Source organism: Enhydra lutris, unplaced genomic scaffold (genome assembly GCF_002288905.1).
Source record: "Enhydra lutris kenyoni isolate GAN:26980312 unplaced genomic scaffold, ASM228890v2 scaffoldscaffold23, whole genome shotgun sequence".
Classification (NCBI taxonomy): domain Eukaryota; kingdom Metazoa; phylum Chordata; class Mammalia; order Carnivora; family Mustelidae; genus Enhydra; species Enhydra lutris.
This window is the reverse complement of record NW_019154107.1, coordinates 7,783,182-7,797,288: the sequence shown is the minus strand read 5'-3', so window position 1 is coordinate 7,797,288 and position 14,107 is coordinate 7,783,182. Positions and strand designations below refer to the sequence as shown.

General features: G+C 44.0%; 1 protein-coding gene across 1 annotated transcript in view; it reads right to left on the bottom strand.

Annotated features, from left to right (window-relative positions):
- Positions 1-2,464: 2,464 nt before the first annotated feature.
- Positions 2,465-14,107, bottom strand: part of LOC111150363 — a 40,332-nt gene continuing 28,689 nt past the window's right edge. Inside the window, exons 4-6 of the mRNA XM_022507807.1 lie at positions 9,998-10,103; positions 4,775-4,970; positions 2,465-3,485 (exon numbers count right to left, since the gene is read on the bottom strand). Of these exons, the coding sequence (XP_022363515.1) occupies positions 2,465-3,485; positions 4,775-4,970; positions 9,998-10,103 (1,323 nt within the window). The remainder of the gene's footprint in view (positions 3,486-4,774; positions 4,971-9,997; positions 10,104-14,107) is intronic.

The window sequence follows — 14,107 nt, the reverse complement described above, 5'->3', positions numbered from 1 at the left end:
TCAGCAGTGGGACAAAAGTGCAGAACCCCATCTATTCCTGCTTCAGGTGGAGAGGTGTCTCTGGTTTTCCCACATTCCCAAGGTTGCTGTTAAGAATTCATTCCAGGGGCACCTGGGTGGCTCAGTCGTTAAGCATCTGCCTTCAGCTCAGGTCATGATCCCAGGGTCCTGGGATCAAGTCCCGCATTGGGCTCCCTGCTAGGTGGGAAGCCTGCTTCTCCCTTTCCCGCTCCCCCTGCTTGTGTTCCTTCTCTCGCTGTGTCTGTCTCTGTCAAACGAATAAAATCTTTAAAAAAGAAGAAGAAGAATTCATTCCAGGCTTCAGTCTGTCCACTCCCAGACACACAATCTGGTATCTGTCCTTTGCTTAGGATTCGCTTAGCCTCCAGAGTCACAGCCCCGAACCGCCCGGCCTCAGATAATCTACACTTGACTGCTCTCATCTGGAAATTCCTCTTCTTCCTCACTGCTTCTTTTTTGTTGACTTTTAGGTCTTAGAGTATATCTCACCATCTTCCTTTGATGATAGCTTCTCCTAGACTTGTAAATCTATGGGCAGTGGCTCAGTCTTCTTTTTCTTTCTATTCTCCCATACTACAATGGAGTTTCCCAAAGAGCAGATGCTGAATTAATGCTTGGTAATTAGACAGTAAGCAGGATTTCTAATGTATTATGATTTCATTTCACCCACATTCCTGAATAAGCAGAGAAAATCTAGGGGTGTGTGTGTGTGTGTGTGTGTGTGTGTGTGAATTATATATATATAAATATATATTTAATATTATGTATATAATCATATATTATATATCTACATATGTATCTTATATAGATATATATAGACAGAGATGCAGATACATATTAAAGACTAAAATAATGAGCCTGGCCAAGAATTTAACCATTTACTGTCCTATTTTTCTTTTTCGTGATTCCCAAGTAATTTTCCCATATAATTATTTCACATTTTCATGACAGTCCCTATGCCAGTAACATGTTATATTGTTCTGGTTAATAGAAAATATAAAGGGTTAGGAAAAAAACTGGACTCCTTGTACAACTTGCTAACACTACTGAGGAACTTCACATCAGATTAAGATGCTCACATTCCAGACTTTAGAGGCTAAAGCAAGCATGAGCCCCATCTGCTCCCCACTGCCCACTGGTCTATATTCTCTCTAGACTGGTAGAAGGGGTGAGGCTCTATGGGACTGCAGTGTTCTGAGGCTAGTGACTCCCTTAGATCTCACTCGGTCAGGATCTGGACTGGTGCCTCAGCCCCCACTGTTATGGAGTTGGTGGTCTCCTCAGTCTTCAGGGTCCTCACCTTGACTCCTGCTACAATCTAGAAATTCTCCCTCTGCTGACTTGATGAGGTTTCTCCCCTATAGGAGATGCCATGGGAGGAAACGAGTATGATTCATCATGTTTCCACACCTTGGTCTTCTAGGTCCAACAAGGGACAAGGCCGTATATAGCCTCATTCTTTCTTGGAAAAGTATTCTTATTGTTACTCAATGTTACTGCCTTGACTTCTGTTAGGCCCCTCTTCTGGAAGGGGCCTCCCTGTGTTAGTCCAAGGATTTCACATCCCTGTGACCATCCCTAGCTCTGTCACTTGCCAACCTTATGAAAGTGAGAAATGTACAAGTTATTTGTCAGTAAAAGGAGTCTCGTAAGTCCTGTCTTGTAGGAATGTTGGAATACACACTGTATTGTAAAGCACTTGGCATACTTACGGGGAAATATTGGATCTTTAATCATTGATATTTATGATTATTTTGAAACCCAAAGTTATCAATCTCCCATTTTTTTTGTTCTTAATCGAGTAGATATTAGAGAATATACAGTTGCTCTTCAACAGTCTTTAATAAATTACACAAATCCAGGATAGATAACTTTTAATATTAGGGAAAAAAGACTAAAAGAAATAAATAATTGAACATCTTAAATTTTAAAAGCTTTTTCATACACTTTGTGATCCCAACTATTTTGCTATTGGATTCCTTCACATCTCCATGTAAATTGTGTTCTGATGGCATGTTACCTTGTCTGGATCATGAACAAATTATTGAGTATTTTTAAATTGTTTCATAAATACTAAAACTGGAACATTAAAACCTTTTAAACAGCAAAAACTATATGGCCCACATTGTTTATATATTTATATTATGAAGCTAAGTAAAATTTCTATTAAAGAAAAAATTTGAAAAAATACTAAATATCTTAAGCTAATATCGACCTGTTTTTTTATCTATCTTTACCTTGAATAACTCATGTGAGGAAGGAACAAAAAGAAGATATGTTTTGTTAAAACTACATCCACCTTGAACCCCACTACTTAAAATGTTGAATTCTTTCTTAACTGTGAGAACACCTATGCTTTGTTCCCTCCCATCCCTAGGGCTCTGCACTACTGGGAAGGTGCCCTCTCCCACCCCAGGGAAAAGCAGCCGCCCGGACTGCCTGACTAGAACCGGCGCCTGCTACGGCCCACCACGCGCTCCTCCTCCTCTAGCAGAGCCTCCTCGTACAGCTGGGGGAAGCATCTGGGCAAGGTGTCGTTGATCTTGGCCATGACCTGCAGCACCTGCATCTTGCTGGTCTCCACGCGGGCCCGCGGGCCCCACAGGAACTCGTGGCGTGGAGGGTCGCTGGCAGGCACCCGGCGGTACTCCAGGTAGCCCTGGCGCACCAGGTCTTCGGTGATGAACTTGCGCGGCTCACCGAAGACCAGGTGCCTCCTACCCTCCTGCACGCCCAGCACGTTGAGGAACTCCCAGACCTCCTCCTCGCTGGCGCGGTTGCCCTTCATGAAGATCACGCCCAGGAGCGCCATCAGGAGGCCGGACTTGGGCAGCCCCTTGCTGCCGCCGCCCAGGGTGCCCTCGCCGGGTAGGGCCAGCTTGCTGACCAGCCTGTAGGACTGGCCGCGGGCATCGACCTCCCGGACTTCCAGCCCGAAGACGAGCTGCATGCGCTGGGAGGTGAGCTTGAAGATCTCGGCAAAGTGCTCGCCATACTTCCTGCCAACGATCTTCAGCAGCGCCGCTCGTGTGATGGGCTCCCCGGAGCTGTGCTTCCCCAGCAGGAACTGCACCAACATCCCGACCTTGCGGATCAGAGGGTTTTTGCGAATGGCCCTGAGGGCAACCCGGGGAGCGGCCCGGGGAGCGGCCAGGGGGGCGGCCGGGGCCGCAGCCGTGGCTGGGTTCTCTGCGCCCTGGTCACCTGGCAGGCCTGGGGACCCTGGGCCAGAAAATCCAGGGGCTGAGCCACCCTGGGGTGGTGAAGATGGAACCGCCTCCTCTGGGGAGCCCGGGGGAGCACAGGGGGGCTCCTCCTCTGCTGCTGCTGGTGCAGCAGCAGGAGCACCCCTGACACCCTGAGCCTCACCGCGGCCCTGGTGGCGTTTCTCCCGGGCACGGACCTTGCTCTTCTGGCCCCGAGGCATGGTGACACTGGGCAGGGCTGACCGGCAGCGAGGGCACCTGGAGAGGGGGGACAGTGAGGTGGGGGGAGACCCTTCACCGGAGAGATCCCACCTTGGTTTTGCCCACGGCCGCCCTTGCACAGTCCCCCAGGGCACTGCTCTAGGACCCCGCAGGGCTCCCTTACCCTGGTCAGCCCGGACCCTGAGGAGGAAGGTGGTGTGAGCCTTGGGCCCCAGCCAGCCAGCCCTGCCTGGGCACTACCGGGGTGACGTCAGTGTTTCTGACAGTGAAGACACCAGTATCCAGGTAGGCCTGAGGAGTGGGGGGTGGGGGAGAGGGTCCCCTGTTAAGTGTTGGGAAGACCTGGGCCCCCACCCCCCTCCCCTGCTCTGAAGGCGACCCTGGGATCTTCCATGGTACCCTCAAGGAGGGAAGGAGGGAGCATTCAGCCCACCGCTGAAGTCAGGGGCACCTAGTGCTGACCACTGATGGGAGGGCTTCTCTGCCCTGAATTCGTGGGGTCCTCGGAATGACGCAGAACCCCCACTCTGACTCCGTGTAGGACCTGGGACCCTCCCTTCCTCTGACTGCATGCTGCCCCTGCAGATTAAAGCTGAAACCTGCCTGAGACCTGATGGGAGAAATGATGGGATATCTCAGCCTGACGTCCCTTTCTTGGAATGTTAAGGATCGACAGGAGAGGACAGGCCCTATTGTTCCTGGTTCCCGCAGTCCTCACTCCAGGTCCTCCCTTGCCCTGCTTCTAGCCACTCACGGTAATGGCGGCAGGTGCTGGAGACTCATTAGGAGCCTGAAGGTCCTCACCCTGAGTCCCGGCACAACCTGGAAATCCTCCCTCTGCTGACCGGCAGCCAGGCCCCTAGACCTGGGCCCCTACCTCCCCGAGTTTCTGGAGCACAAAGTGAGGCAGCACCTCAGTCTTTAGACCAGCCCAGACCCTCCCAGGCCAAGGCCAGGAGCGGAGACTCCACATGGCCTCTGTTCTGGAGTATGGATTCTCCCCAATCGTCACAAAGGCCATCTCCTTCCCGCCAGTAGGCCTGGGGGTCTCTGCCTGTGCTGAGCTGAGCCAGAGTCTGGCAGTCCCGGGCCAAGGCCTGCAATCCCCAAGACCCCGCGAGGTAAGTGAAGGGACCTGGGGCTTAACCGCCATATTGGGGCCTCTGAGCCCAGAGAGCAGGGGCGGAGCGGGGCAGGGCCTGTTGGACCTCTCTTTCCGGGGGAGTTGGGGCTGGGGGTTGTCGAGGGTGTGTCCCCACAGCTGTAACCCGGGACTCCTCGCACCTCGACCCCTAACAGTATGCAGGACCCCTCTCTGGGCTCACCCTAAGCAGGAGCTGTTGGACAACGCCTCACTGCCCACGGCGTGGTCAGGAGGAAGTTCTTGAGGGCCAGGAGGTCCACTTCCGTTCCTGTGAGTCTGGGCCCCAAGGAGGACCCTGGAGGGGACTCTGTGGGCGGGGCCCTGTGGGCGGGGCCCTGTGGTTGCGGTGGGGAGTGATGTGGGTAGTGTGTGGTGTGCTGGATTGTAGAGGAGAGTTCCTCAGCACTCACAAAGGGGCTTTCAGTGACTCTTACCAAGTCCCTTGGATTCTCCCTCTGCTGTGCTGAGTGTGCTGGCCTGAGACCAATGGTGTCATTTCGTTCCCAACCTCTAGTAAGAATTTGGGGGTCTGAGCTTAGCTGCTATTCCCAGGGCTTCCCAGGTCTGACAGCAGGTGGTAGCTTTTGTGGGGGAGGGCTGTGCACTTTGGTGGGGACTCCCTTAATCGTCTCTCAGTGTCTTTCATTGACTTCTTGTGGGAGTTGTGATACCTCCCCTTTGCTGACTTAAGGCCTCATACCAATGACTTCAACTCTCTGAGAGTCCTCCTGATAAATCATGCGGGTACTCCTCATCTGACCACTCCTTCCTGTGACCTTCCAGAGCTTTCATTAGACATTTACACCTTATTCAAATCCTGTTTCAAATAACACTGTACTGTCACTATTAGTACAAGTGTCTTACACCAGAGTATTTCCAATTCCCCCCTTCCTATGTGAGGTGGTATCTCATTGCGGTTTTGATCTGTATTTCCCTGATGCCAGGGGATGTTTACAGTGTAAGGTTTCCTGCCCCTTCCTGAATCCAGGGGCTTCTGCTCCCAGTAAGCTGTGATTCCCTTGTCCTTTCAGTTTGGGGGCATTGGTTTGCCATGTAATTTCAATTCTCTTAATAGGTCAAGAGCAATTACTGACTTTTCAGTATGCTTGGCTTTATTTTCTTATTGGGAGGATGGTAGTGATGACTTCTAACATCTTTACATGTCAAAGCAGGAAAATTGTTTAATTTCAGATAGTAAAGTTGGTACCAAACATCCATATCTTGTTTCTTACTTTATTGGACATTTTTAGAACTTTCTCCATTTATGTATGTTTACTATAGATTATACAAAGTGGAAATTCCCCTCTAATGTAAATTTGCTAAAATTCCTTAACTTGAACTGGTGATGAATTTTTATCAAAGGCCTTTTCCTTACTCTTGCATATCATTAAATTGTGATATCATGATTTATAATAGGAAATACGTGTTGTGCTTTCGTCCCCATTCCTGACACATAACACCTAAAAGTCTTGAAATTTCCTAAGTGATAAGAGCAATAAAGGTGACAGGAGTGCTTTTTGCATAATTCAGAACAAGTGCCTTTCAGCCATACCTGAGTTTATGTTAATGAGGTGGCTTTGGAAAGCCACTAAATATGGGTGCTGCCTGCCAGGGCAATGAACTGCATATTTTTTTTAATATTTTATTTATTTATTTGACAGACAGAGATCACAAGCAGGCAGAGAGGCAGGCAGAGAGAGAGGAGGAAGCAGGCTCCCCGCTGAGCAGAGAGCCCAATGCAGGGCTTGATCCCAGGACCCTGAGATCATGACCTGAGCCGAAGGCAGAGGCTTCAACCCACTGAGCCACCCAGGAGCCCCTGAACTGCATATTTAAAAGGTTGGAAACTTCAGCCCCACCTCCTGACCTCCAGGGAGGGGAGAGAGACTGGAGATTCACTTACTCAGCAGTGGCCAGTGATTTACTTAATTGTGCATATGTAATGAAGCCTCAGTAAACATCCTAACCAGGGGCACGTGGGTGGTGCAGTCTGTTAAGCGTCAGACTCTTGAATTCTGCACAGGCCATGATTTAGGGGTCCTGAGATGGATCACGGCATTTGGACTCCCTGCTGGGCTTGGAGCAGACTTAAGATTCCCTCTCTTCCTCTGCCCCTACCCCTGCACCCTCTTTCTCTTAAACAACAACAACAACAAAAACCTAACCAGACTGTTTTGGAGAGCTTCCAGTTTGCTGAAATCCTGGAGGTACCGAGGGGGTGGGGTGCCGCTGGAGAGAGGGCATGGAAGCCCTGTGCCCCTTCCCCACACCAGGCTTTAAGCATTTCTTACGTTTGGGTGTTACTGGGTCATTCTGTTTTTATAATAAGTTAGTAGCCTAGTAAATAAATCGTTTTCTTGAGTTCCGTGAGCCATTTTAGAAAATTTTCAAACCCAAAGAGGGGTTTGTGGGAACCCCTGATTTATAGCCAGTCAGAACTATGGGAGGCCCAGATTTGTGATTAAGTATATGATCGTCTTACGGGAATGAGCCCTTAACTTGTGAGATTTGATGCTAATTTCAGGTAAATATTGTCAGAACGGAATCGAGTTGTAGGATACCTAGCTGGTGTGGGGGATAAAAACCCAAAAACTCATTCATTTGGTGTCAGTAGCACTGAAAGCAAAGGTGTAGAGAAAAATATTCTTTACTTTTACAAACGCATTTTCTTTTTCTGTGAATGTAGTAATTTCCATTTGTCAGTATTTTCTTCTGTGATAACAGTCATTGTGTTTCTTAGTCACCCTGTTTATTCATTTAATTCATACTTATATTGAATATCTGTAAATTTACTTTAAAGATTATTTGTCTCCATCCAAGTGATCTTTGCTTGAGTACTCTTTTATTGGGCATTCTTACCTGGCATTTGTATCAAGGAGAGCTACTCTGTTAAAATGGTTGATCCATTTCCCATCATCTTGTATGATTTGGAAGAATTTAAATAAGATGGTGGTTAGTTTTCCCCTAACCATTTGGTATAATTGGCTTCCAAACCTGACTTGTCTTGGAAAATTCTGATGGTGCTATAGGTTTTGACTCTGTCTTCAGTACAGTGGTTTATGTATTGTAGAATTTGTTCATTTTATGTAGATTATCAAATTTAAAGGCATGATACTTATTTAAAGCAATCATACACACATTACAGAGAAGAGAATAATGAACCCAATGTACCTGAAACTCAGCATCAATAATCCTCAATGTCACAGGACAAATATTGTTCAAATTCAGATCTATTTATCAGTTTATTGACACGTCCATTTCCGAGACAAAGCGATACCATTCAGAGATACCTAATGTCTGTTTCTGCTTTGTGGTGATGTTGACTGAGATCTTCACCCTTTTCTGTAAATCCATTAGGGGCTATAGAATGGTATCCTCGATCATTCCACTGATTTTGTGTGTATGTGTATTTTTTTATATATAACATTTAAAGTAAACAATTCAGTGGCTTTAGTACACTCATAACATTGTACAGCCACCTCTAATTCCAAACATAATCATCATTCCAGAAAACACCTTCCTACCCTTCAAAAAGTTACTTCCCATTCACTGCTCTCCCTAGCCTCTGGCAGTCATCATTCTGTTATCCCTGTGTCTGAATTTGCTTAGACTGGATGATTCCTATACTTGTTGTCAGACAATATGTGACCTTTTGTGTCTGGTTTCTTTCACCTATCCTAATGTTTTCAAGGTTCATCCATGGTCTATCATGTATTGGTATGTTATTCCTTTTTATGACCAAATAATATTACATTGCAAGGATATACTCTGTTTTGTTTATTCATCTGTTGATGGAAATTTTGGGTTGTCTGCATTTGGGGGCCTTATGAATAATAATGCTTCTACGAATATTTGTACACCAGTATTTCTTTGACTATTCTTAAAATAATGTTGATTATTTATATACCTAGGAGTACAACTGCTGAGTCATATGGTAATTCTTTGTTTAAATTTGAGGGACTGCCAAACTGTTTTGCAAAGAGCCTGAACCATTTTATATTCCTACCAGGACTGTATGTGGGTTCCAATTTCTCCACATTCTTGTGAGCAGTTGTTTGGGTGGGGTTTTTTGTTTTTTGTTTGTTTGTTTGTTTGTTTTTTCCCCATTTGCCCCCCCATGTTTTTTCCCCACCCTAGTAAAATGCTATCCCATTGTGTCTTTGTTTCACATTTTCCTAATGACTAATGATGTTGAGCATCTTTTCATGTTAGCCATTGGTAGATTTTCTTTAGAGAAATATGGTGGGTTTTTTTTGTTTTGTTTTGTTTTTGTTTTTAAGTTGAGTTATTGGTCTTTTTGTTTTGTGGCTTTTTTCCTCCCACAGTGACAGAGAGACAGGCCTGATCTTTCCTGATGACTACATTTCTTTTTTTTTTTTTTAAAGATTTTATTTATTTGTCAGAGAGAGAGGGAGAGAGAGTGAGCACAGGCAGACAGAATGGCAGGCAGAGGCAGAAGTAGAAGCAGGCTCCCTGCCGAGCAAGGAGCCCGATGCGGGACTCGATCCCAGGATGCTGGGATCATGACCTGAGCCGAAGGCAGCTGCTTAACCAACTGAGCCACCCAGGCGTCCCTGATGACTACATTTCAATGGAAAGTCTTTCAGATCTTTGAAAAAGACATTCCTGGGTTGTTTGAGATATATAAACACCTCAAAGGGTCGAAGGATGGATTTATAATTAAAAGGTTTTATTGTTGGGGCGCCTGGGTGGCTCAGTGGGTTAAGCCGCTGCCTTCGGCTCAGGTCATGATCTCAGGGTCCTGGGATCGAGTCCCGCATCGGGCTCTCTGCTCAGCAAGGGAGCCTGCTTCCCTCTCTCTCTCTCTTTAAAAAAAAAAAAAAAAAAAAAAAAAAAAAGAAAAGGTTTTATTGTTGCTGTGGCGTTAATTTTTAAATAGATTCTCTAAAGGAAGATGGGGGGCCTATCATCAGATGTTGGCTGGAACAAATGGTAATTCTTTCTGTAGACTTGGTATTTTCCAAATAGAAACTCATGGACAGCTGGGTTGTCCTAAGATGTAGCCTTAGGCTGTTAAAAGCCTTGCTTGAGTTCAGTCAAGTTTTTTAGTGCAGGGGTTTAGGCAGAGTCATTCATGCCAAGAGTTTTTGCAGTTCTTGGTTCCCAAACTCCCCACCTCCATGCCACATAATCCTGTCCATAAGTAGTTTAAAACTTGGCAGTTTTCTTATTCAAGGCTGGTGGGAAAGCAAGAACTTATTTGCTAGCAGAACAGTATCTTATGTAATGTCTCTAATTAAAGAACTGATGTCATACCTTTGGCATATACTGTAGTGTAGTAAGTGGAGGGACACCCATCGCCTCAACATTGTCTGTTGATTAGAAACAAGCCACCAGGCCCTACCCCCACTTCAGCACAGACATCCACAGAGGTATGACTTACAGGAGATGTGCTTGATGAGGGCCCAGTACAGTTCTGTCTGCCACATTCCATCCCCTACACCCATTATTTCATATCCCTGCCTTATACAGAATTCGTCCACACCATCCTAAGACCCCAAAAAGCCAGATCCCATTACAACATGAATTCAGTATTCAAAACTCCAGCTGCAGATGATGAAGCTTTTGCTGTGTAGTTTCTCTACTCACCAACTCAACACCGTACCTCTCCATTTGTGAACCTGTTAAAAGTTGTGTGTTCTAACATACTCAGTGTACAGTGCTAGGACAGGAATGGGAAAATAGCTATAGAAATTCCTGTGTAAAATAGGTGTCTTGGGAAGTACAGAAGATTCAAATAGCTGTTTTGAAATTCCACAAGGCAAAAGTTTTCAATTTCTTGATAAGATTTCAAAGCTTGAGAATAATTCTGGCTGTCAGCTTCATTCTGTGGGTTCCTGGTTTCAGCCTCTTGGTTATCCTTCTTTTGTAATGGAAGGTAAAATGTTCATTATAAAACAATTACTCTGCAGATAGTGATCAAATGCACTGGGATTAATACTCAAAACACCTCCCTTTCTTTCTTCGTGGAAGCTTTCTTTCTAATTTATCTGGAATTCTTTAGTAACTGCTGAGAGTCACTTTTTTTTTTTTTTTTACTAGAAATGTTTTATTGGAAGTAAAATAATTTATATGGTTCTCACATTTTTTTTTATTAATGTATAATGTATTATTTGTTTCAGGGGTATAGGTCTGTGATTCATCAGTCTTACACAATTCACAGCACTCCCCATAGCACATCCCCTCCCCAGTGTCCATCACCCAGCCACCCCACTCCCCTCCAGCAACCCTCAGTTTGTTTCCTGAGATTAAAAGTCTCTTATGGTTTCTATCCCTCTCTGGTTTCATCTTGTTTCATTTTCCCCTCTCTTTCCTTGTGAGCCGCTGTCTTGTTTCTCAAATTCCCCCTATCGGTGAGATCATATGATAATTGTCTTTAATTGTCTTTCTCTGATTGACTTACTTCGCTTAGCATAATACCTTGTAGTGGCAAGATTACATTTTTTATGGATGCATAATATATATATATGCACACACACATATATACCACATCTTCTTTATCCATTCATCTGGTGATGGACATCTAGGGTCTTTCCGTAGTTTGGCTATTGTGGACATTGCTGCTATAAACATTTGGGTGCATGTACCCCTTTGGATCACTACATTTGTATCTTTGGGGTAAATACCCAGTAGTGCAATTGCTGGGTCATAGGGTAGCTCTATTTTCAACTTTTTCAGGAACCTCCATACTGTTTTCCAGAGTGGCTGCCCCAGCTTGCATTCCCACCAATAATGTAGGAAGGTTCCCCTTTGTCCACATTCTCGCCAGCATCTGTCCTTTCCTGACTTGTTAATTTTAGCCATTCTGACTGGCATGAGGTGGTATCTCATTGTGGTTTTGATTTGTATTTGCATGACGCCGAGTGATGTGGAGCACATTTTCATGTGTCTGTTGGCCATCTGCATGTCTTCTTTGCAGAAATGTCTGTTCAGGTCTTCTGCCCATTTCTTGATTATTTGTTCTTTGTGTGTTGAGTTTGATAAGTTCTTTATAGATTTTGGATACTAGCCCTTTATCTGATATATCATTTGCAAAATATCTCCTCCCATTCTGTCCGTTGTCTTTTGGTTTTGTTGACCTTTGCTTTGCAAATGCTTTTTATCTTGATGAAGTTCCTAGTTCATTTTTGCCCTTGCTGTCCTTGCCTTTGGCGATGTTTCTAGAGTCACTTTTATATTCTAGGCTCTAGTCTCTCAAATATGGAAGCACCATCATCTAAGATTCCTTCACCTGTTTATCCCTCCCACAACCTTAGCAACCACTATATAGCTACTCTTAATCTTTGGTACCACTAAAGAAATACAGTTTTCCAAATGCCCAAATAGACTTGTCTCAGGGTGTTTACACCAGAAATCTACTTTCCTCACTCCTTTTTGCTCCTTGTCCCCCTGGGCTACCATGATATCCCAGCAACTGAAAATTGCTCCTATCCTAAATCCTAACATCTTCAGCAATACCGTGGTGTTTTCCAAAGAGCAGATACTCAATATTAAGGAAATAAATGAACCAGTGAATATGGTATGCCATTTATTAAGATTTATGATAGCCTACATTCTTAGATAAGTTAAACAAATCCAAGTATGCATTTTTAAATTTTACAGAATGACAGTATTAGGGAATCCACGAGTTGACAGTCTTTGATTCTATTTTTCTCTATTTCATGATCACAACAGTTTTACTGCTGAGTTGTTTGATATTTCCAAAGAAAGGCCTACTACAAGGCCATATTATCACATTCCTTTTTTTTTTTTAAGAGTGTATTTATTTGACAGAGACACAGTGAGAGAGGGAACACAAGCAAGGAGAGCTGGAGAGGGAGAAGTAGGCTCCCCGCTGAGCAGGGAACCTGATGCGGGGCTCGATCCCAGAACCCTGGGCAGACGCTTAAAGACTGAGCAACCCAGGCACCCCACATTATTACGTTCCTAATCATAAATAAAATGTAAGAATTCTTAGTTTGATTTACAAAATATCATAGCTTCTACTCTTTTTTTAACATTAAAAATTTTATTAATATATAATTAACACATTGTGTTCTGTTTTCAGATAGACAACATAATGATTCAACAATTCTATACATTTCTCAGTGTTCATAAAAAAGTGTGATCTTAATCCCTTTTATCTATTTGACCCATCTCCCCACCTATCTATCCTCTGTCAACTACCAGTTCTCTGTAGATGAGTCTATTTTTTTCTTTGTTTCTTTGGTTTGTTTCTTAAATTCTACATATGAATGAAATCATATGGCGTTTGTCTTTCTTTCTGTTATTTCACTTAGCATTATACCCTCTAGGTCCATCCATGTTGTCACAGAGGCAAGATACCATTCTTTTTTGTGGCTGAATAATTAATTTTATATATATACAATATACACATACATATATATACACACACATATATATACACATATATTGTATATATATAATATGTATATATATTATATATATATATATATATGCCACCTCTTTATCCATTCGTCTATCAGTGGACACTTGAGTTGCTTCTATATCTTGGCTATTGTAAATAATGCTGCAGTAAACATAGGGGTTCATATATCTTTTCAAATTAGTGTTTTCATTTTCTTTGGGTAAATGTCCAGTAGTGGAATTACTGGATCTTATGGTGTTTCTGGTTGCTGTTTTTTTTTTAATTAATTAATTAATTTGAGAGAGAGCCAGTGGGTGGGGGTGGGGGGCAGAGGAGAGAGAGAGTCCTCAAGCTAACTCCCCACTGAGCCTGGAATCCGACATGGGGCTCAATCCCATGACCCTGAGATCATGACCTGAGCCAAAATCAAGAGTCTGCTCAGCAAACTGAGCCATCCAGATGTCCCATCTATTTTTAATTTTTAGAGGAACTTTTCACATTGGATGCAGCAATTTGCATTCCCACCAACAGTGCATGAGGGCTTCTTTTTCTCTATATCCTTGTCAACACTTTTTCCTTGTGTTTTTTATTTTAGCCATTCTGACCGCATAAAGTGTTATCTCATTGTGATTGTAATTTGCATTTCTCTGCTGATAAGTGATGTTGAGCATCTTTTCATGTGTCAGCCATGTGTATGTCTTTTTGGAAAATGTGTACTCCAGTCCTCTGCCCTTTTTAAACCAGAGTATGTGTTTTTTGTGTGTGTGCTTAAATTCTTTGTATATTTTCAATATTAAACCCTTCTTGGATATATCATTTGCAGATATCTTCTCCCTTTCAGTTGGTTGCCTTTTTGGTTTGTTGATGGTTTCCTGTACTATGCAAAAGCTTATTTTTTTTTATTTAATTTTATTTTTTTATAAACATATATTTTTATCCCCAGGGGTACAGGTCTGTGAATCGCCAGGTTTACACACTTCACAGCACTCACCATAGCACATACCCTCCCCAATGTTCATTATCCCACCCCCCCTCCCAACCCCCCTCCCCCCATCAACCCTCAGTTTGTTTTCTGAGATTAAGAGTCACTTATGGTTTGTCTCCCTCCCAATCCCATCTTGTTTC